We start from the raw sequence: 25,285 nt of genomic DNA, 5'->3' as shown, positions 1-25,285 counted from the left end.
GACTTACGGCTGAACTCTACTTTGTTAGGACAGAGTCTAGTAATGTAACAATACTGTATAAATATTACAGCCTAAAGACACCAAAAAGTAAGAGATTTCTCAAATATCAGAATTAAAAATAGTTCAGGTCCTTTAAAACTACTCCTATAGCTTCCCCTGTTGAAATCATTCCTTTAAAGAGACAGCATATTCCCACAGATGACACAGTTATTTTCTTTATACAAAGAATGCTAAGAAAAGCAGGTTTTAATTCCACATGTCTAAAATGCAGTCTCTAAAATCAGAGGATATTTAGCCTAAAACACAATTTACTGTGCTACAGGTACCTGGCCAGGCAGTGTTCATTTCAATGGGTATTTTTTGTTACTTAAACTTAAAACATTGACCTGTTTTGACTTGGAATGACTTTTCATTCCAAGTTCAACAAGAGTGGAAGTCAAAATGCAGGAGAAACAATATGCAGAATCTGGTTTCACAGAAGGCAGGATAGACGGATTTCTTTCTCACGTCACAACTGACTTGAAAAATAAAGCAAAAAAATTACAAGATTCAACACATGCATTTGAAACTGGAGGAAACAGGAAATAAAATATCACTGCTTCCAACAAACCTTAGTTATTTCCTAGAACAACACTCATGTTCACTTGCACTGAGTTCTCAATTAGTACAAATAGGCAAAACTAGATTTAAGTGTACGAAGTACTTAACTGGAAACATGCTCCAGTTTCATTTTATGTGATTTTTTTAACTTTATTCACAAACACAAGCTCAATATAGATGCAAACAATTTCCACTACCTGCCAGAAGCATTTATTGGCTGCAGTCACACAAGTGAAATTAAATGGTACTGCTGAAGGAAATCTTAAACACTGTTCAACAGAAACAGCATATCCCTAGGTAAAAAAAGCCCATGAGGTGAAAGAAAAGTGGCACCATCACTGTCTTGGCTCAAACATCCACTGACACTATTAATCATCAGTTAAGAGATCCTTACCACCTGTGACACAGTCAACTGCAACTTACAACCTTGATTTGTCCACAGCACTACAGTACAGTCATCCTCAATTACAAGAGACACAACAGCAGCTGCTTCTGCCTCACATGCTCACCAGGAAAAAAAAAGTTCTGAGTTTTCTCAAGACAAAAAGTCCGTACAGACTTTTTCATGCACTCTTCCTGCCACATTACATTTTGCTTTTCTTCCAAAAACTTGAGAAAATCAATAAAATCATTGTGCTGCTTTTAGTTGCATTTACTATCACTATCTAGTTCATCTATTTCAACTATTAATAACTTTTTTTAAAAAACATACCTGGCTAAGCTGCAAAGGAAAGTAGAACAAACCTGTATATCTCAAAATTATTGCTTTGCTTAATCCCCTACTACTCTAAGCAGCCAGGAGGCTGAATTTTCCCTGTATTCAGCATCATTTGCCAGTTCCTGTTCTAGCACAACCCACAGGGTATACTTGCACTCCAGTATCTCCTGTGATATGCCTGTGCCGTTATTACAGGCTGACCATGTTCTCTGACTGAAGGTCTGCCTAGTATAAATGCTTGCAAAAGTGGTCTGACTAGTAAAATAACCACAGGAAAATACAGAACAGTGGCAGCACTGCAAAGTGTGGCAAAGAGGGATTCTGTGAGGACAAATTATACAGTGCTCAAAATCAATGAGGATACTCATGTTACAGCCAGGACTGCTACTGCACTGGGACAGCATCAGGAGCTTGCCAATCCAGTAAAGCCCCCACCAGAAGGAAAAACACTGATGTCTCATAAACTTCAAAAAATATATTTGTAAAGCTATCAAAACTAAATTTCTCCAAGTCCCAACACACACACAATCTAGATATAACAAAGAGCAGTACTGTCCCTAAGAATAGAAAAATAGGAAGAAGTAGGAATACATCTTCCCTCAAGAACCACTAAGGCTGCTTAGCTAAGCACTAAGTCTTGACCACAAAACACCAAATCATGCCTTTTTGTAGGTCTTCTCTTTAATTAGGCTGTCCAGAATTTAATATACTGGAAATAGTAGTGTTACAGAACATAGAATCAAGTTGGATCCTTCAGTCTTGCAAATTACACTAAGAAGTGACACCCATTTATATATATATATATCTGAGGATTGCAGAAGAATGAAACAGAATGTTAACTGCAGGATTTAGTCTGAAGGATATTCCTTGTCCAGGGCACTGTCAAAAAAAACACAGCAAAAAAAAAAAACAAAATGAGAAGACTGAGGATGTCCTGAAACTGCAACTTCTACTGCTATGAAAGAGACATCCTGCAGTCAGATGCATGCTTCAGTTGACCATGAAAAAAGCTTTCAGAGGGGTATCATCAGGTCTATGACCAGCACCAGTCACTTAACCAACAACAGAGCACTGATGATGAATTTATTACTACCTTGTAAGAAGAAAGGCTTTCTGCATGTCGCAGGTCCTAAAGTACCAATCCACTCAATTCCACAAAACCAGTGTTTTTCTGGAGCAGTAAAGGCAGTATATTTACTGTCATTATAAAACATTATAAAACATGATGAACCACTATAACAGAGCCTTGGCCTTTCAGTTGATTGCTTATGGATTATTTACAGCTCAGCAGACTTCAGGTCAAAAGCAACAGAAAGCATTGTAACACCACTTCCTGCCTGCTTCCCTCTCATGCACACACAGGTACCTCACAGTTCATCAGCTGAGCTCAGTAAAAAAAGTTTCTTTTCTAGCAGAGCATACAGCTGTATATTTACAAGCAATACTGTGGAGAATCTACAAGGACAGCAGCAGAGTGACTGATAAAAGTTTTCTCACTCCTCTGCTTCCGTAGGTACCGCAACCAACCAAAGAATGCAGACAGTGATGTTATGCAGCAACCATCTGCACCTTCAGTTTCTCAGCAGTATTAATGATCAGACTAGGCATTTGTTTAATCTTTAGGAGCTTCATACGCACTAGTCTATCCTCATCAAGCTGGCGGTGACAAATGCTGAAGTCCCATCACACATACTGGGACAGCTGCACACAGGACACATTTTGAAGCTTACTTCAGATGTTCTCTTCTACGAGCTTGAGAGTCAGACCTTACCAGACAGTGACTGGTACATTGACTCCTGCACAGTTTTATTCAGGCTTCAAAGGTTTCATGACCCCAGCCTGAACAAAGCAATCCTTTTTGCACAAAAACTACCATTCTGTTCCACATGATGTTTCTCTTTCATTCATATTCTGATTTTTCAGTCATCATGGGACTTCATCTCAATTCCAAAGCCCCTACCATGGCCAGGGACACCTTTCACTAGAAGAGGTTACTCAGACCTTGAACACCTTCAGGGAAATTTTTGCCTAGACAAAATTTCTCTAGGCAACCTGTTTCAGTGACTCACTGGTACCACAGTAAGAATTTCTTCCTTTATAATATGTCATGTAAACCTCCTCTCTTTCAGTCTGAAGCCATTCCCCCTTGTCCTGTCACTATATACTTTAGTAAATAGCCCTGCTCCATCTTCCTTGTAGGCTCCCTTCAGGTACTGGAAGGACACAGATCACCTCAAAGCTTTCTCTCTTCCAGGCTGAAAAATCCCAGTCCTCTCTGCCTTTCCTTTCAGAAGAGCTGCTCCAGCCCTCTAACAATCTTGGTGGCCCTCCTCAGGACCCATGCCAACATGTCAATGTCCTTTCTGTGTTTGGGATCCCAGAGCTGGATGCAGGTAGAAAAAAAAATCAGATATAAACTAGGTTTAGTCCCATCCCTGCATCATTCAAGTCTAGAGCATCTCAGGAGCCAGCCCTTATGAATCAGGTGTGAGCCCCAGGTGTGCAATGTCATTCCATTTGCAACCCTTACCATGCACAAATCTCATCTACTCATGTGGATGAGATTTCATTTGCTGCAAATGAGTGAGGACTCTGAAAATATCCATACTGCTGTTTCTTCAAAGCTCCAAAAGCTTAAGGAACAAGAGTTGATCACACCCACTTGTGCTGAGAGTGAGAAACCTGCTGCTATAAATACAGCTTTGACTGAAATCCTCAAAAGGCCTTGCCTGCCACTTAGGATCTGTTCAGTGAATGCACAAAAAAAAGACTCTTGGCAGACCACTCAAACACCTGCAAGAGCTTGGAGTTCATCTTGGGTCATAGGATGCTCTGAAACTCACGTAGTCAGGAAGCCACCCGTGAATATTCCCTTCTTCACATATTACAGGTACACCGATTCCCACTAGTAACCCTAATTCAATTTCACTTCCCACCGGTTTCCAAAGGCATTTTTCCCGCCAGTAAAATGTACTCCCTTGCGGGAGCTGCCTGGCACGGAGCCCAGGGCACCAGGGCAGCACCGGCGGGGCCCGCCGCGGCCTCCGGGCCGGCACCTGCCCGCGCCCGGCCGCCGCGCCGCACTCACCCAGAAGAGCAGGTTGAGGGCGTAGAGCAGGCAGCGCAGGCACTTCACCGAGTCCTCCCTGGCCATGGCGAGCCCCCGCGGGACACAGCCCCATGCTCTCACCACATCCTCCCGCCCGAGGCCGGGCCGCCGGCGCCCTGCAGGGCAAGAGGGGGAGAGGGGTGGGCGAGCCCGCCTCGCAGAGGGAGCAGCGCGCAGGTGGAGGCGGCGGAGCCGCGCCGAGCCCGGCCCGGCCGCGCCCCGCGGAGACCCCGGCAGCCTCCCTCCCCCTGCCGCCCCGCCCGGAGACAGCGAGGGCGAGCTGTTCTCATAACAATAATAAATGTGCGGGCAGGGAGAAGCCGCGGGCTACTCCAGCGGCACAGCGGAGCTGGGGCAGCGGAGGCACGGCCCGGGGACGCCAGCTCCCGCTCGGCTCAGGATGGACGCGCTGCCCGGGGGAGGCAGGGCGGCCGTGGGACAGCGGCCACTTACCGCCCGGACGCCTCCCGCACTCACTTGCTCCGGCGAGGACTCATGGAGCCGGGGCGCGGCGGCGCAGCGCGGAGCCGCAGCGCCCATGCCCTGCGGCGGTCCCGGCACGGCCCGGCCCGGCCCGGCCCCGCCGCTGCCCCGCCCGCAGCGCTCCGCCGGCCCGCGCCGCCGCGCATGCGCCGCCGCCCGCCCGGTCCTAGCGCCGCCGCCAGCGCGGACCCGGAGGCAGCAGCCCCGGCGGCGGTGTGTGGGGCTGTGCCCCCGACAGGGCTGTGCCCCCGGCGGGGATGTGCCCCCACAGGGATGTGTGGGGCAGTGCCCCCGGCGGGGATGTGCCCCCACAGGGATGTGTGGGGCTGTGCCCCCACAGGGATGTGTGGGGCTGTGCTCCCGACAGGGCTGTGCCCCCGGCGGGGATGTGCCCCCACAGGGATGTGTGGGGCTGTGCCCCCGACAGGGCTGTGCCCCCGGCGGGGATGTGCCCCCACAGGGATGTGTGGGGCTGTGCCCCCACAGGGATGTGCCCCCGGCGGGGATGTGTGGGGCTGTGCCCCGGCGGAGCTGTGCCCCCACAGGGATGTGTGAGGCTGTGCCCCGGCGGGGATATGTGGGGCTGTGCCCCGGTGGGGATGTGTGGGTGAACTGGGGCAGAGTCTTCAAGTGTATTCGTTCCTCCTTAAAAAGGAAGTTGAACATGGAAGGACATAAAATCCCATGCAACAGGGACTTTATGATAAATTCATATAAGTGAAAATTGTAGTAAAATTGAAAATAGTTAAGAATATTGCAGAAAAGTAGTGGGTGAAGAGTTTTTCCTCCTTGAAATTTGCTAAGCTTTAACTTCTGTTTCGATCCTCTGTGAAATGATGAGCCTATCTGGGAAGTGTCTTATCTACATTTCAAATCTTCAGTGAATGTTGATAATTCCATACCTAAATAAGGCAAATGGAACTACAACAGATACTGTTAAAAGGTGACATTGTACATTCATTCTGCTGTTTACATACCATTCATTCTTTTTATTACTACAGACTTCACATGAACACAGTCAAACAGATCTTGAACAGGTATGGTATTTTCAGTGAATCTATGCCAGTTTACAAAAACAGCATCAGTTTACAACTGAGGTCCAGCCTTGGCTAAGAACAATCCAGTCTGATCTAAAACAACATAAAAATAACTGAGGTGTATTTGTGTTGTTAATTGTTCCTGGGAAGACAGCAAATTTCTTGAGCAAAATTTTATAAAAAATGCACTACAAAAATGTTCAGTTATCTTAGGCTCAGTGATTTTTCTTTAAACCTGCCTAAAATAGCATACAAGAAGTTCTCTTACTCATTTCAGATATTTTTTGGCTCAGTCTAAAACTATTCCTTAAGTATAATAAGGAAATTAGGGGAAAAAAATCAGTCTCTTAGACATCTTAGATGTTAAAAACCCTGCTAAAAATGGCACTGTTGGGAACGATAGATAAATATTGCCTGGCAGAAGATTCACAATAGTACAGCCAGGATGAAAACAATCCCCCCTACTGGCTGGACAATGCCCTTACCTACAGAGAGGTCCAAAAGTCAAATGGATTGTTCCATCTCACCCCCCAAAATGTACGGTTCACCCCATACCTGTAACCCTCCCCTGGAACATCAAGTGTCTGTGACCCCATCGGCCCAAGCCTTGTTCCAGCCCACCTTGAAGCCCCCTGATAAGGGGTCTCCAAGGGGCCAGACGCCCTCTTGGAACTTCCCCTCTCTTAGAACTTCCACCCTGTCCTAGAGCATCCTCTTGTCTCTCCCCTCGCCCATCCCCTCAGGCCTCGCCACGTGCTGCGTCTGGCAGCTCCAAGCAAGACCTTTCTCCATCCCTAATAAACCTGATATTCTAAGAGCAGCCTTCAGAGATATCTCATCTCCATTCATCTAAGCCGTCCTGGAGCGCAGCGTTTCCTACACGGCACTTCAAGATTTTATGTCTCTAGCTTTCATTCTTTGAGCTCTTTGGTCATAAGACACTCTAAGACTATTTTTTTTTAATTCTGCTGCAACAACTTCATCACAAATATAAACAGGGTCCCCTAGCTGCTTAAACAATTTCTCTGTCATTTGGTTGTTAGCTAAATCATTAGCTGTCCAGAAGAGATTTTGCTCAAAATCTAAAGAAAACAGGTCCTATTTATGAATGTCTGCTCAACTCTATAGGGGCAAGAGCAAGGTCTCTTTGGAATACTGCTTTCCACCAGGCTGTCAAACTTTGTGATATTTCCATGATGTCAGCACTGGGAAAGAAATACACAGGCAGTTCCCATACATTCTAAAGAGTAACCTGTTGATTTAGGACATTTTTCACAAACAGAAGTGTAATGGTGAAGCTCTTTATAAGTTTTTGAAATATGTGTTTGCTGTTAGAATGTAATGCTTATTTAATGCACAGAGACTTATGAAGATGTAAAGCCTTGTGGATTGGTATTTTTTTTGCTTGGATTCCCTGATGTCTAATAAACTGCAATCTGAGAAGCTTCTTCTTCTGTCATAAGACATCCACAATAGCTTTCTAATATGAAATCTCTAGACTTAAATAAAATGCTCATGATACAGTCTTTTCATCAATGACAGAAGAGGGGGATGGAAATTAAATTAATTCCAATAATCTCTTTCCTCTGCTTATCTGCCTACTTCAATTTGATGTATGGAAACTTAATATCTGTAAGTTACCTCCTCTTTGTCAGATGTGCTTGAAATTAGTCAGCAGGTTCAAAATCTATTAGAAGGGTGTGGTTTGATAGACATTTAGTGTGCATTAATACAACAGCATGGTTTTGTAAGCTGTTCCTCATCAGGAAACCTGAATAAAAGAGCAGTGGATACTAAAGAACCCATACAGCACATGGCTGTAAGTGTCTTTAATTTAAACTGTGTGATCAAGTGGAATAGCATTAGGCATGCATATAAATTTATAGCTGATAATTACCTATTAATATTTGGCAGGAAACTTCATCACTGAAAAAGTGATTAGTTAAATAATGACCTTTTTTATGCCACCAGATGAGCACTGAATGGAGGAACATACACATGTGCTTTGGTACACATTCATTTTAATTTTGTGGTGTATCTGCTCTACCTGGTCTACTCCAATGAAGAAATTGTTCATGGACAGGTTTATTTCAAGATGTTAGTATAAGCTAGAAATGTCTTTGGTGGCACCATGGCAGTTCTTAATGAGCTAATATATTTTTCCTGCCACATTGTCTGTTAGATGTGAAAATTCTGTGATCCCTTTAATTTCCATTGTATTTGTAAAGTTTCAAGGATAGTTAACTCATTCCTTTCTACAAACAGCTTTTTAATTCCAAGTCCCTGCCAAGTATAGCCTGGGCAGGCAAATTCTGTAACTAACCTCTGTCTGCAATGAGTAATTTGCATGACTAACAATGTCAATGCTGAATTTAGGATGGATTAATGAAGCTAGCTTGTCAGTGTCTCAGGTAGGCATCTCATCACTTGGTCTTGCCTTCCCAGTCATGATTATAATGGTATTCTGTACTTTGGTCTTTTCTTTCTCAGCTTTGCTCCAGATCTGTCTGCTCTTAAACCGAGACTTAGACTTACTTAATTTCCTTTCCTTTGTTCTTTGAGCTGTTCTCTCTAGAACCCTTATCTCTATGTTTTTCTTATTCTGCTCTTTCCTTGATACTTTTTTCACTTCACTGTAGTCTGGTTTGCCTTGGTTTTAAACTTGTTTCTTGTCTGGTCATCAGCTCTGATTATGACTGTCTGCTCAATCAGTATGCCTCTCTAATGACAGGTTTAATGTCAAGGGCAGGATGGAGGTTTGTTTAGGAAAAAAAATATCAGATACACAAATATCTTTCGAATGGAAGGTGTACTAGTTGGCTCAGGAATAGCCTGTCTTGTAAATGCATGTTTGTAGCAGAACCCAGCATTGCTGCCATGAGGTAGAAGTTCCCTTCTTTCTTTTGAAAAAAAGACAACAAAAGGCACCAACTTTTTCCTGTCTCTAGAGCTTGGTTTTACTTGAACATGTAAACAATGGTCTGGAATAAGGCAGCACTTGAAATTAATAAAATACAGATTAACAAGATTAAGTAATTAAAACCATAGTCTTGAAAACACTTTGGTTTAATGGGCTCTTGAAAATGGTCTTCACTGATTTCTAGCTCAGCAACTTTCCTAGGCTCTCTGAATTGAAATAACACCTCAGCAGGGTTTTTTCTGAGATCTAGATTAATAAATCCCTGAACAACATGGTCTGACCTCACAGCTGGTCTCTTCAAACCTAGGTTACTCTCTAAACTTGTGTTTCTGTCTATCTTCTTTCTTTCACCTGTCCTGGCCATCAGTATCCCTCTAGAATCTCCTCATGGTCACACTAAGGGGAGGAATGTCCTCCTTCTTGCTTAACTAGAGGACAGCAGCAGCAGTGACAAGGCAAACAAGTGTCCTTATGTTGGGGACCCCAGGTCTGTATGCAATATTATTGATGGAATCTCATCAGAGCATAGTAGAGGGGCAGAATTCCCTCTCTCAGCCTGCTGCCCACACTCCTTTTGATGCTGCCCAGGACACAATTGGCTTTCTGGGCTGCGAGCTTACACTGCCAGGTAATGTTGAGCTTCTTGTCCACCAGCGCCCCAAAATCCTTCTTCTTGAGGCTGCTCTCAATTCATTCTCTTCCCATCCTTTTTATGTTTGTGACTTCCCCAACCCAGGTGCAGGACCTTGCATTTGGCCTTGTTGAACTTGCATAAGCCCACCTCTGAAGTCTCCTAAGTTTTAGGTTTTTACCAATGATCTTCAGAGTTCTGTGGATGATAGTCTTCACTTCCTTTTCAGGCACAACAGGGGATTTTTACATGAGCAAAGAGCACATTTTATTATCTTTGATGTGTCAACAGCACCGTTATTTATCAAGGTTGCTGACACTTCTTATCATAGAGCCCTGGTGCTGTGGAAGTACAAAGGAGATCCCATCACTAGAGAGCAGCTGCTTTGGAGAACTGTAGTCAGTCTCCACTGCAAAGTTCCTGTGTGGCAACTTTCCTTAATCACAGTTTTCCCAGGCAGTTACTTTATTCTCTCTTTTCATTGCCCAGCTTGAGATCTCACAGGCTGATTCAGAGAAATACTAAACATTCACAATTTTATCTGAAGCTACTGGGAACTGCCCTTTAAAAATATGAAATGTAATTCATTGTTAACTACTCAGATGGATTAGCTTGAATTCTCAGATACTTGTGTTGTACAGCTTGAATTTCCCAGCTGTAGGGAAGAGATGATAAAACTGTTCTTTCAGAGAAATGTGCAGGAATGTTTGTGTAACATGTGTGCCATGAGAGTCACAAAACAAGCCAGCAGGAAATGTATGGCTGTCCTAACAGCTAAAACTTAACAGCTATTTACACTTAATAGTGGAAAGTATACAGACCTCCTGCTGAATGAGGCTAAAAGAATATATAAAAGGCTCATTCTTTGCACATAATGAAGCAGGGGTCAAGGAGAAGAATGCATATGATTGTATAACTAAAGCTGATGTCATAATTTAATAGAGGAATAAAGATTGACCAACATCTTTAACTATGACACCTCCTTATTCTTCAACATTTGATAAGTTATTTCTTAGGGCAGTTTTTCTTTGGGAAGGTGCATATGAAATATGCTTTTATAGAAAATCTCTTGCCAGCTAAGGTGAATATGCTGCTCTGCACATAGCTGCCTTTCAGTCACCTGTTACACCTTATTGTTCCATCTAATGATGGATTCAGAGCTAACAGGATTCAGAGCTCAAGTCTGATTAAGAATTAGCAGATAACTTACTAGTTGTGATAAAATCCAATCCGGTGTTACTTAAGTAATCATCAGTTTTCTTGTAGCCTTACAGGGAAGGAATATGTCTTTCCTTTTTTTCCATTTGTTTCACCTTTTTTCTTTTTCTCCTTGTCCTTTTAATCTCCGTATTTTTCCTTCTCCTCTTCTACATGACCTCTACTGCTAAATCTGTTTTTCCTTTTTAGTTTCAGTATCTTGTCCAGATTCTTCTCTGCACTGAGATTGTTATCCAGGATACATATTAAAAAATATGTAAATATGTATATTATAAAACCAGCCTCTGAGGTGAGGCTGTTTCTGAATCACTGTCATGGTTTAGGAAAGTTATTCTCCAGTTTAGTACTTCCCCCTAAAAACAGCATATGCTGCTCCCCTCCCCTCCTCCAATGGCAGGGCCAAAAGACAAAGATCACAGGTTGAGAGATAGGAACAATTTACTGTAAGCAGAAATGAGATAAGAAAATGAACAGTAACATCAACAATATTAATAACAAAAGGCATAAGACAGAGAAACAAAAACATGTAGAAGCCCCCAACAATAAACAAACACTGAACCATTCCACCCATCTGCCATGTTTTCTCCACCTGAAAGAACACCCTCCTCCTAGGAAGCAAGAGTCCTTTTCCTCCACCCCTGGCAATGACATGGGGTGGTATGGAATAACAGTAAAGTCTGGCCACACACCTTCCCAGCTACCACAAAATTTTAACCCTGTCCTGGCTGAAACCATGACAATCACACCAGTCTTCTGATGGCAAAGCCTGAAGCAACAGTACCTGAGATACCTTAACACAAATGATGTTCCCCTTTCCTTGGATCTGAAAGTCCCCCTGGCTGGCTCACAGTTCCCATGAAAACTGCTTCTGAAACTGTCTTTGGAGGCTTGAGTGAGATGCAAGTGAAAGAAGGACACAAAAATGACAGAAGTAGAAACTAAGAGACATTAAGAGTAGGTGAGACAAAGAAGAATGTAAAAATCTGGAGAATGATGGAGGGATGTTGAGGCTTGAAAAAGAAAACAAGAAGACATATTGAAGAACTATATATTGCTTTGCTACTATTACAAAGTCTGGTAGGAAAGATGAAACAAAAATGCTTTAGACAGATGTCCTTCATAGAAGGAAAGAAAAGTAATTGTCTGGCTACAATTTTATGCTAATTACAAAAAAGGTTTTTTTTCCATATCAGAAGACATAGATTTTACCATGGCTTTTTAACTCTGATGTATGATAACTGGATCTCTATAGGAAAAAAGGTATACACCTGCCAAGATGGTTATCTAAATAAAAAAATTATAAAAGGCATGACAAATCTTTATGAGAAGGATGCCTGTCAATTCATCTTTTCTTTTATAGAATATCTTAAATTGTCAAATGGTAGGTTTTAATTGCTTTGAACTTGGATGTGGAAGAAACTACATATTTAGGTATCTAAACTAAAGCTGTTTTTCTCCACAGAATGATGAGTGAGACCAAGGTTATGAACATATTTTTCCTTCACTGTAATCAGTCTCACATTTCTGCAATATGAAATAGTGTATGCAAGAATTATTAGGCTAGTATTACAAGAGTCAGCAAGTAACTAGCTTTCATTTCAGTCAAAATCCAAAACAATCTTTAAGGACAGTGGATGACTGTGACTTCCTTGATATTTTCTTCTACTTCCTGAAAATTATCTGAAATAGGTTGCTTGTACCCTAAACTTCATCTGTCTCTGTGCTAGCACTTTTTGAGTAGTGCTCTGTGTAGGGTCTGTTTTTTCTGTGAAGCCTCTATACCCTTGCTGCAAGACAAACAGCATTACATCATGAATACATACAGCAGAAATACTGTACAGCTTCATCTGAACACAAAACTTCATTATATTCTCAAGTACTTGTAATTGTCAAGTATTTTGATTTTTAAGTAGGCAGCTGAGAATGTATGGCATTTTTTTATTAAAGTTCCACCACAAAGAGTCTCTTTATATTACCTTCCCTAAATGTAGCCCGTTTTTCAAGGGTCAATTGGTTGCTTGTCATGTTAACAAGGTATTATTGAAATGTTGATGCATTACTCCCATGGACAACAGGCCACTGAAGGACTGAGGAATGGTGCTGGATTTGCAATGCAGACATAAGCATGCAGAACTGGCCTGCCACTCAGTGGTACAGTGTCACTATAGGACACATGAAAGCATGACGTGAGCCACCTGCTATTTGCAAGGTAAAGAAGAAGGTTTATTATCTGACTCCAACTTTTATACTTTCCCAAAGGTGACATTGGATTGGAGAGTGAATGGGCCACCTCTCCAAAGACATTGGACAAACCACTAGTACATCAAGTTTCTCCACCCCCATAAAAGAATGTAAACAATATGTTGTTTACAAAACTTGTGTGAGAAAGTTCTCCAAAAGATTGTAAACTCGGAAGGCTTTAGAAAATCTTAAGAATCAGGGTGAAAGTACAGGACATCATCAGTTCTTGTGCTACCACCCTTCGGCACTGACATGGCTGAACACAGCTACATCATCCACCACATAAGATGGTGGATGGGCACAAACAGAGGTACAGAACTGCTGTACAGCTTTAGTATAACATCCTGGCAATGCTAGAATCAGTGTAAAATGAATTTGTAGGCAACTCTGAAAAATACAGTTAGAGAATCAAATGCCTTAAAGCTCAATTTTGTGCAACACTAAAACACCATTATTAAAGAGAATTGTCTGCTCTGAGCTAATGTATCAGTGACTTGGACACTTACCGTCTGTCATTTATCCATGATTTTCCAGATGACATTTGGAAGATGCTAAAATGACATTACAGTCACAGGGGATTTCTTATCAAAGAAATCTTACTTCACAACTACACCATTAGGATGCTTTTAATAGCTCTGACATATTTTAATTTGAATTGTCTTCTCTGTTTGCACCACACTGCTATGTATCAGCTCTTTCAGGATGAAAGGATATCTTACTATGCTTCAGAAACTCATTAAATCTATATTTGTAAATAAAGCATTTGTTCCACAGCACTAGGTGTCCTTGAACCACTACAATGAACAGCTCTGCAGGACATGTCCTAAATGTACTCAAGGCTCCAGTGAATAATGAAAATGTGACTTGTCTATTAGGTGTCCTAGGAACAACTTGTTATGGCCTATAAAGCATTAGAAAAAGTGCACACAGTGGTATTCCCAGAGCTGAAACATAAATCTAATTAGACTCCCATAAAATGTCGTATTCGAGACTGAAAAATTGCTAACTGATCACAAAATTTGCTTTACAGATTAATAGACTAGTTTAATAGCTATAGTTTTCACTGTGTATGAACTACTTCTTATATGCGCTTGGCTGTACAGATATTAATTACTTTGGCTTTTATGTAATACATGTTTATATTGCTGTTATTTTTGCAAATGAGACCTGGCTGCCTCAGGTAATCTTTTTAGTCTGTGCTTTCCTTTTCATTTTTTAATGAATGAAAAAGAAGTCAATCTGTTTTCCAAGTTAGAAGTCATTTTCAGGTTTTTCAACAGCTGAATACCTAGATTGCTATTCATGTTTCCTAGTTGTCAAAAAAATATTTAATTCAATCCAGTAAGACATTAAAAATAGGAGCAGAACAAATTTTACATGCAGCAGTATTTTAGACACAAAACTGATTAAAATAGTATGAAACCTTTTGGGGACACTTCTGGGGACATCTTGGATTTATAAGGAGTTACAGGGTCTAGGAGATAAGGAAAAAGAACTTCATCTGTGTCTCATCATAACAACACCTTCTTTGTACTGGTGCTACATTGATTAGTGTTGGCCACAGCCTTGAACTGAGCACCAAGAATATATTTTCTGGAACTTGGGATGGCAGTTTTCATTGCAGAATTTTAAAAAATCCTCTGTTGCCTATAAAATCCATTTCTTAAATAGTAATTAACTGCAGGACAATGATTTTTTTTTTTAATATGGCTTTAAAAACTAATGAGTCCACACTTGTGTCAAAATCTAATGCCAGATGTTATGTTTGACTATTAGCAAGCCAAAAGAAGTACAGAACATTTTATTGAGAGGGGAAAGTTTCAATGGCAACAAATTTCAAGAAGACTAGAGGTAACAGGAAGTGAAAGTTGAAAGTATAATTTCAACAGTAGAATAACACATTTTAATTTTTTAATGATGAAGGAAGAGAGCAATCACTTCAGAAAAAAAATCTGAAAAAACATGCTAAAGCTAGTTATTGCATTTCTTTACAAAATATCCATTCAGTTACATTTTCTTTTCATTAAAACACTGACCAGTTTAGGAGATGACCATCCAAACTTCTTTTGACCAGCCACTATTTCCAACATGTTTACTGGCTTTATGTTGGTCTTTCATGAGTGACCATGAGTTTCAGTACTCTCTTTCAGTCTTCTTTCATGTCTACTTGTGTTACTCTGTGCCATGTTGCCCCTCTTTCATACCTATAAATCTATTTTAATTCTTTCCCCAATGTTATCAACAATTTCATTTTCTGTATCCTGAATTCTGGTATTCAAATCTTACAACAACTTAGGGATCCTCATTGTAAGCTTCGCCATTCTTCTTTTATTTCTCATATTGACAGTTCTTATGTTCTCTGTCTTTATTTTTTCAGAAGGTCAGGTAAGTCTTTAATTTTCAAGTAAGCACTCCTCAGTAAAACTTTGCTTTTACCACCTGATGTAAGAGAAATCATCTGTAAAAATTCCTCTCTTTCTATATCTGTCCATTTTTAGTCCACACTGGTGCCTTCCTTCTCTGAAGCCATGCAATGATTAAACTGCAGCTGGAGGTGAGGAGGATTTTTTCAAACTATTATACACAAGGTGTTAAGAATGTACCTTACTTAGCAACACAGGAAAAAGAAACCTTCCCTGCTGTCCAAATTAAAAAAAAAAAAAAAATTAGGTCACTGAACAACAAAAATGGGAGTTATGTTTGATATGACCCTAGTTTAAATGTGTACCTGATTATTTATAGTTGTGTGGTTTTTCATGCTATTGTCAGTCTTAAATATAACCTATATATTTACCAGCTACATGTTCTACTCTTAAACTTTGACAGTCTCTCACCATTGTTTGTTATTATTTTCTAAACCTGAGAGCATGAAGGTTTAAGAATGTTTTGTTAGTTCTGTAAGCTGGTCACTAAGCTTGAGTGATGCAATTCTATGAAAGTAATAATCTGAATTGTTCATAAAGTTTATGTTCTTTATGAATAGCACTATATCTTGTACATTTTCTTTTTTTCTTTCAAGAAAATTTTATAATACAAAGAATGAAATGAAAGCTCTTTCATATATGAAATTCATATTCAATGAAGGAAGCATCCTTTGATAGCAGTCTGAAAGTGATAGAACAGTGGCTGTTCTCACCTGACAAATAACAGATTCTGTGCTACCTTGGGTGCCCTCTCAAACTAACCATTTTATACCATAACTTTCTTCCATAAAACACAGTGTGGCACCAGTTATGGACCTTTAATGGGATCACTGTGATTTATGCAGTCTTAAGTAGTAAAGTCTCTACTGGGAGAAATTTTCTCACACTATCTTAAGAAGATATGTATAAAAAGTACATACATGCTTTCTGTCTTACTTTACTTTTTTCTATACAATTAATGATAGGAAAAAAAAGTGTTTTATTACTAAAACAGGACAGTAATGATTGAAACTTATCATACTTCAATCCACAGATCTGTTATGCTTCATGTTCACTATATGCTGTAAAATACTTGGAACATACGGAAAAATTGAAGATGATTAAGATAAAGCTATGATGAAGCCTGATTTTGTCATTCAATGTTGCATCCATGGTAACTCCTTGCATCATTTGGCACCTGTGTATGTGATGCAAAGACATTTCTTAAAGTTGCACAAATACTAACATGAAAGGCAAACTTCTTCGTGTCTTTTATCATTGTGAAGTATTTTATTTCTATTATAACAGAATTTTCCATAATTCACTAGGTATTGAAGATGTGACATTGTAAACAAACTATTATTCATAAGAGAAAAATATATAATATCTAAAGACAGAAAAAAAGGGTTTTATGGGAAAAGAGGAGAGCAGTGGGTTAAAGGGACAGCTGGTGTGTGTATGTTACTCGATATGGGAGTTCAGCTCTCTGTTACTATTTTGTCACTGCTGTAGTAAGGCAGTAAATGATAGCTACTAGTAATTCATTGAATAAGGCACGTGTCTTGTCCAGCTGTATCCATGCCTTCAGCCTTCCTGTGAACAGACTCTACAGAAAATCTCTCAGAACTCACCAGAGGTGAGGAGGTTAGCAAGGTTCTACAGAAATTAAAATTATAACAGAACTTATATGAGCATGCATCTTTTTTTATTTTTTGAAATTATCTCACAAGATTATATAATGTAACCATAACTTCCTAATGTAATATCAAAAATAAATTAATAAAATACAACAAATTTATGACATTGCATTAAATTCTATAGCTTACCTTTACAGTGTTCTCTGTGCTCTTTTTCAACTCAGTCATATAAAATTTTTGTATAGAACCACACAGATGTCTTCAGTGAAAATGTGCATTCTTTTATTTTCCTATCTCTTTCAATTTCTGAACCTCTAAGTCTATATTGTGCTAACTGAAATGAATTATGCAGGGACAGATAATGAAACATTTTATCAAGAACAAGTGCTGAGTACCGCTGCCAAGACAAGTATATATATATGTGCACTCATACATGCATATATATACATATATGGAATGGATGTGTGTTTGGAAGGGGGCGACTAAAAGTCAACCCTGAAGTCATCATCGAATGACAACAGTTTTCCTTGATTCATATATGCTGGTTCTGAACTAAAAGCCATAAAATATATTTATTCTTAATAGCGAATAAGTTCTCACATCTTTGAGACAGGCGGCAGACACAGAGTACCTCCAGACTGTACTTTAAATGTACATGTGACACTACATACAAAGGCATTTAGCTCTGGCTACTATGAATTTTTGCAGGACCCTGTAGAGTCTTTGAAGGCTGATGTGATATGCACTTGTCTTCTTTTAAACAGTTTGATGTGACCATATTGCTTACTGCCTATTTAAGGAAATGTGCCTATATTTTTTTAAAGAAAATGCTAAGGAAGGACTATTCATTAGTTTCATGCAATTAACACTGATTGAAAAGGGAGAACATTGACAGTAAATAAGTAACTGTATAGATGTATTTCAATTTTAGGTACCTACATAGTAACTTTCAGTCCTAGCATGATAATGTAATCTTCTTTCCATTCTATTCTAGCTTGTTCCAAACACTGTCCCATTTGGCACAGAAACTTCTAGCTCTCTGTTGGAAACCAAATATTTTTCTTTGCAGGGGCAGACATTCCTCAGTCAAGTTCAACAAAGTGGACCACAAGGGACCTGTCTCTGTTGTCCTAGCTAGCAAGATACATTTATGAGCCAGCATCAGTAAATAAAGAAGGCAGGCTACAGCTGTCCTCCAGCAGTTGAGGTCACTGAGCAATTCCAGAACCACAAGTCAGTGATTTAATGGAATTTCTCATTCAGACAATTACAGCACATTTGACCATATCACAACACAAAATGTTGGTTTCTTAGCACATTCCCACAACAATAACAACAACACCCCAAATAAACAAACTGCTGTGAATCATTTTTTTTATTTGGCATCTCTTACATGATTTTTTCTTCCTTTGCAATTCTATAATTGAGTACAGAGAGGTTCAGAGAGAGAAATTCTTTTATTATGAATTATCATATGCCTTTTAATGAACTCAACAGCCTACAATAAAGCATATATCTAGAATGAGCCAAGGCCATTGTTTGAAAGAGGGGCACACAGCAGTGACAAGGAGAGGTGCTGGAGAGGGCCCATGAGAAAACAGCCCCCTGTAAGAGCATGCTGACAACAGACCAAAAAGTAATTCCCATGAGCAGTCAGAATGTGCTCTAACCTCAAGGGTTAGCTGTGAACCCCGCCAATCACATGGCTGAGTAGAGATAAAGAAATAAAAGTACAAAATGAGTACCTCTTGGTAGGAGGAATGTGCTTGTATTTTGGCACTACCTATAGGGTACCACACCATATGAGAAATATGATAGAAGTCATTTTAGCTAAAAAGAAAAGGCATAATTGATTTCCCAGCCATTGCACGTCACTATACAGAAAATTAATGCATTGCTCTGAGATCTAATATTTATTCAAATATAAGACCATATGAATTTTAAAAAGCAATTATAAAACACTACAATCTATTCTTGCAAATTACCTGTTGTAATTTTAGTTCTAGACAACAATGACAAATTACAATCCTCATTTCAAGGATATGAGATGCATTACATAATGCAGATCTATAGTGTTTTGAACCATTAATCATTCTCGTCTGGCAGCACTGTTTGTGTTGATCCTGTTTACAAAAGAAAATAATTGCTAAGACATACTGTTTTAGGATTTTATTTAACCAGTAAGTATTCTTTAGAAGGGATAATTTATAATCTGAATTTGCATTTAGCCTCAAAATGGAAAAAGCCCAGACATAATTACAGCAAAGAGAGATTGACATACACAATTAAAAAAAAAAAATTAGGACCTATTTTTATTTTCACCAAATATTCATCTCTTACTATGTTATTAGGAGTTGTTATTGAATTATAACATTGTCTGATGCAATAGTTTTAAAGTTATGCCTTAGGCACATAATCTAGGAGCCACTAGATTTTTCTCAAAAGTTTGTAAAACATTGTCTTGGAAGATATATGAAGTTCTTTGCACTTTCTGTCAAGTTTTTCAAGAAAGATTCTCCCTTTCTGTGTAGATCTCCCTTTCATTGTCAATCACGGAGTACCACATTTCACTGCTAACAAAAGTAATTCCTAATGTTAATTTTATCAGAATATAAATACCATCACAGTCAAACTGAAATGAGTTTTTGATGATTTATAAGATTTTGAAAATTAAATCTGTTCCCTATCAATGAAAGATACTCAATATCAGGTAAGACTAGAAAAAGGGGCTTTTTTATCCTGTTTCTTACAACTTCTTAATAGATATAACATATACAAATATAAAAGACCAGACAGTTCTGCAACAACATGCATGAAAATGAGAGGTGAAGAATTTCTAAATTAGAACCTCTTCATGAAAATTAACTTTTTTTTTAGTAAGATCTTATGTTCATGTTAGAAAAGTTGTAGCACTCCTGTCACTTGCTACCCTGAAAGTAGGCTGTTCATTGCAACTATTATTATGCAAGTGAAGTCCAAAGTGACTGTGACTGTGTAATTCTCTTCATAGTTTGTTGAAATACAATCCTGACACTTAGAGAGGCAAGCTCTCCATGTGCTCTAAAAAAAAAAAAATTCTGTTTTGGAAAGAAATGTATCAGAATAATGGAAAGAAACAAAGAAAGATAATCAGAATAAGAACTATAAAGAAATAAAATCAGAATAAGAAATATATCAGAATAAGTCTGAGAACTTGGAAGAAGAGCAATCCTTCTAAAATGGACTGCAATGGCACTTACTGCCCCTTCTGGTTTCACAGCGCATTTTCAAATAACTTTGTACATGCTTACATTAGGGATTTTGGCATATATGCAAAAATGAGGTATCATTATGGTATGTGCTGATTGCAAACCTTTAGAATTCATCTAAAAATATGGTAATGTTACTCCTTCAGTGCATGAGATGAAAAACAACTTAGCCTATCATCACCTTTTATTCTTTAATTCTGTAGGAACTAACACAACAGGGCTCACTGCATGTGGGACCATGAATTTGCATTTCAAAACAAAGATAATAAACCATAACAGCCTTAAAGCATGCTCATTCAAGCCAGTAAGGAATAGGATCTGTTCACTTGTAAGCTAAGCTATACTTCTAAAATAGGTACATTTAGATCATGTGAAAGTTTAAAAAATCAGGTAACAGAAGTCAATAGGACAGGGAGGAACTTCTGTGCTCTCCAAGTTGTCTGTGTTTTCATCAATTCTATACACCTTGAAATAATAATTATCATCTAAGTTAGCTTCTCCAGAAAGAGCAATTGCCTGTATCTTTGAGAGTATCACAGCTACAATGTTATTACCACTTTGAATACATATGGTAATAAAATTTCAAGGAACTCAGTTCTCCCTTTTTTGCCCCAAGTTTTGCCTTACATTATCAAACCAAAGATGTAGACTCATTCTTATGCTGAATTGCAGTACATCATCTCTCCCTGGTAAGAAGTTAGGGTATTTGCCTTCTGTCACAAGGACTGTTCTGTAACTCCTCCGAGTCTGAATTCCAGCTTCTTGAGTGCCTCAGTCTCTGCACAGCTCTTGAAACCATGAAAGAGGTGATTCCTGGGTTATCCTCACATATCTGACTGTAAACCCAGAAGCAGTGAAGATTCATGCCTGCCCTCAAAGTCTGCATCCTATTCTGGGTCACCTGAGCTAATCCAGTCAATCATAATGTCATTATTTTAGGAAATTTCTCAGTTACTTCCTTCCTCTGCTGCCACTTGCAACTTCGGTGAATTTGCTTTAGGGACAAAGAAGGCTACAAGAGCATGAATTTAAGTGGAGAGTAATACAACTGCACTGTCATCTAGATGTGTGCTCTGAGCACAAGACTGTTCAGCTCTTTTATTTTTTTACCTGCTCCATCTGTAGACGTCAGTTCTCAGAGGACACATCTTCTTATCAGCTCAGGGTATAGATGGTGTCATATCCCACATTCTTCTTGCCACTCATGGCATACCAGAAATTTATAGCATTTATTGGTGGAAACTAGTAGATATGAGCCAATTCCAAGCACAAGCATGTCCTGGCCTGATGGAAAAAAATACATGTATAAATCTGAAAAGAAAAAAGCAGAAAATGTCTTTCATTACAGATATATACTTAAAGGCAATTGAAATGTCAAATTTTACTTAAAATGTTTAGGCAATCATTAAGATAATCACTTTCCAATTTACTGCCACATGGTCCAGCATTCAGGATGGCAAGAAAATCAAGCAAACAAACCTGGACATTTTGTGAGCACCAAAACTGCTTATGTTGGTTCCTTGTTCATAAGTTATGTTCATCAGCAGAAGATTTTTTTATGGTTTGGGTACTCATTGCTTTTGAATAGATTTTCTTGAGTCTAATACATGGAAGGTTCATATTGCAATCCTTTCCTCAGTGAAAGGGAGAAAAACTCCCTAACTATTAGCAGCAGGCAAGCATCTAATAAGTACACAATCTCTAAAAGAGCAACTTTTCTTTTTTTCAGTTAGGTTGAAATTAGTCAATTCTATAGAGACAGAGCAGAATGAAAAAAAAAACAGATAAAGAAGTATTCACATAAACATATGGATTGCTCATGTAAGCTTTATTTCCTTAGGAAGTCAGGATAAAACATTTCAGTGATTAATATATAAACAGCAATTGCTCATATCCTGCAGATTTTCAGGAAATAACTGAAATCTGCAAGCAAATTTAACTGACTCTGTAGTAGATAAAATTAACTAAAAGAAGAAGATATAATTGCCTGAGTCTGTACACAAAGTCAAGCTGAAAGATAAATGGCAGTTCCATTTTCCTGTTGACTGTTAAAACAAATTAATTATCTGGGGTTATGGATTTTCTTCCAGAAACAGGAATGTGAATCTCAGAATCCAAGAGTTTGTAATCAGCAGAAAAGGAAACTGATTTCTCAAGAGAGATTAACATCCAGGCACAATATTCCTGGGCCAAATTTGCCCTTTTCAGGGATTGTTTTATGGAAGTGTGAAGTTCCTGCATAGTGCTGCACTAAACTAGGATAACATTATGTACTTAAAACTCTGACACAGCTTTTTCCTAGGATCCAGTTTTGGATGCAGTTTCCTATTACATAAAATTGATTGCTCAGAAAAAATACAATCATGCTGTAATCCTTAGACAGTGCTCAGTCTCAAGACAATTCAGTTATTTAACTAATGTCCTCCAATAGCCATGGTGTGCAGTACAGCAGGAATGATAGTTATTTCCTGCAGAGGGAAAGTGAGGCTGTGGGTGATGCCCCTGCAGCAGCAGAAAGGGTGGAATTTGGGAGATGGTGGAGTCCATGGCAGCTGGGAGGGACAGCTGGACTGCAAAACTGGGTGGACTGGAAGGAATGGAAAAAACAGCTGCAACAGCAGAAAAATAGCAGGCAACAAACAGGATGTGAGGAGGAATTACAATAAAACAGTTGAAAGCATGTGAGGAGACCAGCAGGCCTGATACTGACAATGGCAGCCAGAACTGCTGGGAACTGTGCGATCCACAACACATGCTCGCAGCAGTGCACCGTGGTGAATGGATTCTGGCCTGCCTCACAGGACTGCTGGAGTGCAGCAGGAGCAGGTGCCAAAGAAAACCAAACTGCTCCTTTCTGGTAGTTTAAGAGCTACCCAGGCTTGCAGTTTTATGTAGGCTCTGGTGGATGCCACTTAGCTGTCATTCTGTCTGGAAGTCCTGAGAGCCCTGAGAAACACACAGATGTACATCGCAACCTCTGCGTGCCACAGGCAGGGAAGCTTGCTTGGGAGAAAGCACAGTGCAGGAACCTGCCAGCAGTAGCTGAGACCCGGAATAACAATCTAGGGATGGGCTAGGTAGGTCTTTCCTGATTTTTTTTTTTTTCAAATAATATCCTTAGAAATGTGTCTTTTTTGAAAACAAAGAAACAAAATGTAAGGACTGTAAGTCCAGAAACGCTGTATTAGGTAAGAGTTAAAATCAGAGTACTAAAGTAAATACAGAACTGTGGCAGTCCTAAACGCGTACAGAAAGCTCCAGCAATCAATCATACAGCTCAGAAGATTGAATGGATTTGGAAGGAAGAAGGAAAGAGTGGTATCAACAGATAGACTGCAGCTGCAACACGAAGATGGAAACGATGGAGTCAGATGTGTCAAACAGCTCTACATATGGGAAGAGATAGAAGCAATTAGAATAGAAAAAGGACATTACAGAGATATGGAATGGGTAAGTGCAGAGAGAGGGAGATTTGAAAATCATAACCCTCATCTGAGAAGTGCACATCAGAACATAAATTTATGTTTCAGCTTTTTTTTTCCTGTCAGCTGAAAACTAATGGAACCTAGGCAAGCAATTAGCTTTAGGTAGATCACAGGGCATCTATAATATTCCTTTGTGTCATCACTCCGTCACAGTGATGAAACATGATTTATGTGAAACATTTGCTGGAGAAAAGCCATCAACATTAATAACATTATATAAACAGGAGAAAACAGCAGCTCCTGTGGCCTCCCTTCGCTTCCTGTGCTAAGCAGCTCTGTAGCTGCAAAGGAGTTTTTTGAGCAATGTCGATTGTAATTCACAAATTGAATTTTTTACCTTGAGTTCACAGCTGGTGTTTAGTTCTTTTTCACTGTATTTGCATTCCAATAAACAGTCATTAATCCCTGTTTCCTTATCAGAAGCTGTTCTAATTAGGTTGTTCTAAAAGTTGAGTTAATCAATAGAGTTAATTCTTTGCATTTATAAACAACAGGAAGTTTTCTATTGTAAAAACAGTTTCTTTTTTATGGTCTCTTGGCTTATCACTTCTTAAATGTCACCTTAAACTCAGTGCCATTGCTATGTCATGATAAACAGCTCTGACACAAGCAATCCTATTGAAGCTGGCGTGGCTAGTCATTTGACTATACAAAATGAGTTAATATGGGCAGAAAGGAAAAACATGAGCTTTTTCATTTGTCTAAAAGTACTAAAGAAGACCACAGGTAGATAAATAAGTTCCTGTTTTCTTTTCAATAGTGAACACATTGAATTGTATTTTCCTTTGTAGTTCACCTCACAATCCCCTGCCATGCCTTACTGTAAAGGGAACAGCAAACAGTTTTCTGAGCAGGTCTCTATTTCTATAAGAGACTCACATTACAATAGACCACTACACATAAACAGGGGGAGTTCTGAACTTGCAGACAGCATCCAGCCCCACTAGAGCTTAATTTTCCTGTTTCACTAAGAGACACAGAGCACATGCCATTACTAATGGAAATGGCTGAGACACAACCCCAAGAGCTGTGTTCCTTGGTCTCCTTGGTCTGTGCACCATAACATACATAAAATACCCTGGCACAGTAAGCCTCACTGAGAATTTTGCTAGCTAACCCCAAGCTTGCAAAGATGAGTAGAGGAAAAGTCACAATGTCCCAGTGTTTGTGCTGTCCTGGGATTTTTGGTCATGTGACAAATGGTAGGGACTTACTCTATGACCATATTTCAGTTGCGGTTCTAAAAGTGGTGTCTTTGTTTACAGTATTTTTCTTAGACTTCAGCTGCATGAAATGTGCTCCCCAGCATGTGTACAACTTTTTTTTTCTTTAAAAATCATTAAAGCCACAACTAAGCACAAAAGAAAGTGATGCTGTCAATTCAGATTTCCCCTAAATTCACCTAGCTTTTCTCCTAATAAATATAGGATGTTGTTACTTTGCTGTGCTTTTGCATGGATTAAGTTCTCCTGCTGCATCAAACCCTTTCATTTCAGTAAGGGCAGGCATTTATCTTCCCACAAAGGGTCAATCTTGTGTTTTACATACCAAACTGG

At 39.4% G+C, this 25,285-nt stretch overlaps 1 protein-coding gene across 3 annotated transcripts in view; it reads right to left on the bottom strand.

Moving 5' to 3' along the window:
• Positions 1–4,992, bottom strand: part of TSPAN12 (tetraspanin 12) — a 41,367-nt gene extending 36,375 nt beyond the window's left edge. For 2 of the 3 annotated variants that reach the window (XM_021553450.2, XM_077783437.1), the window contains exons 1-2: positions 4,905–4,990; positions 4,407–4,543 (exon numbers count right to left, since the gene is read on the bottom strand). In XM_021553450.2, coding sequence (XP_021409125.1) covers positions 4,407–4,472 — 66 coding nt within the window. In that variant the 5' untranslated portion in view covers positions 4,473–4,543; positions 4,905–4,990. Of the gene's footprint in view, positions 1–4,406; positions 4,544–4,880 lie in introns of all 3 variants that reach the window. The other variant, XM_021553449.2, reaches the window with a different exon arrangement.
• Positions 4,993–25,285: the final 20,293 nt, after the last annotated feature.

Source organism: Lonchura striata, chromosome 5 (assembly GCF_046129695.1).
Source record: "Lonchura striata isolate bLonStr1 chromosome 5, bLonStr1.mat, whole genome shotgun sequence".
In the NCBI taxonomy this organism is placed as follows: Eukaryota; Metazoa; Chordata; class Aves; order Passeriformes; family Estrildidae; genus Lonchura; species Lonchura striata.
This window is presented reverse-complemented; position numbering and strand designations above follow the sequence as displayed.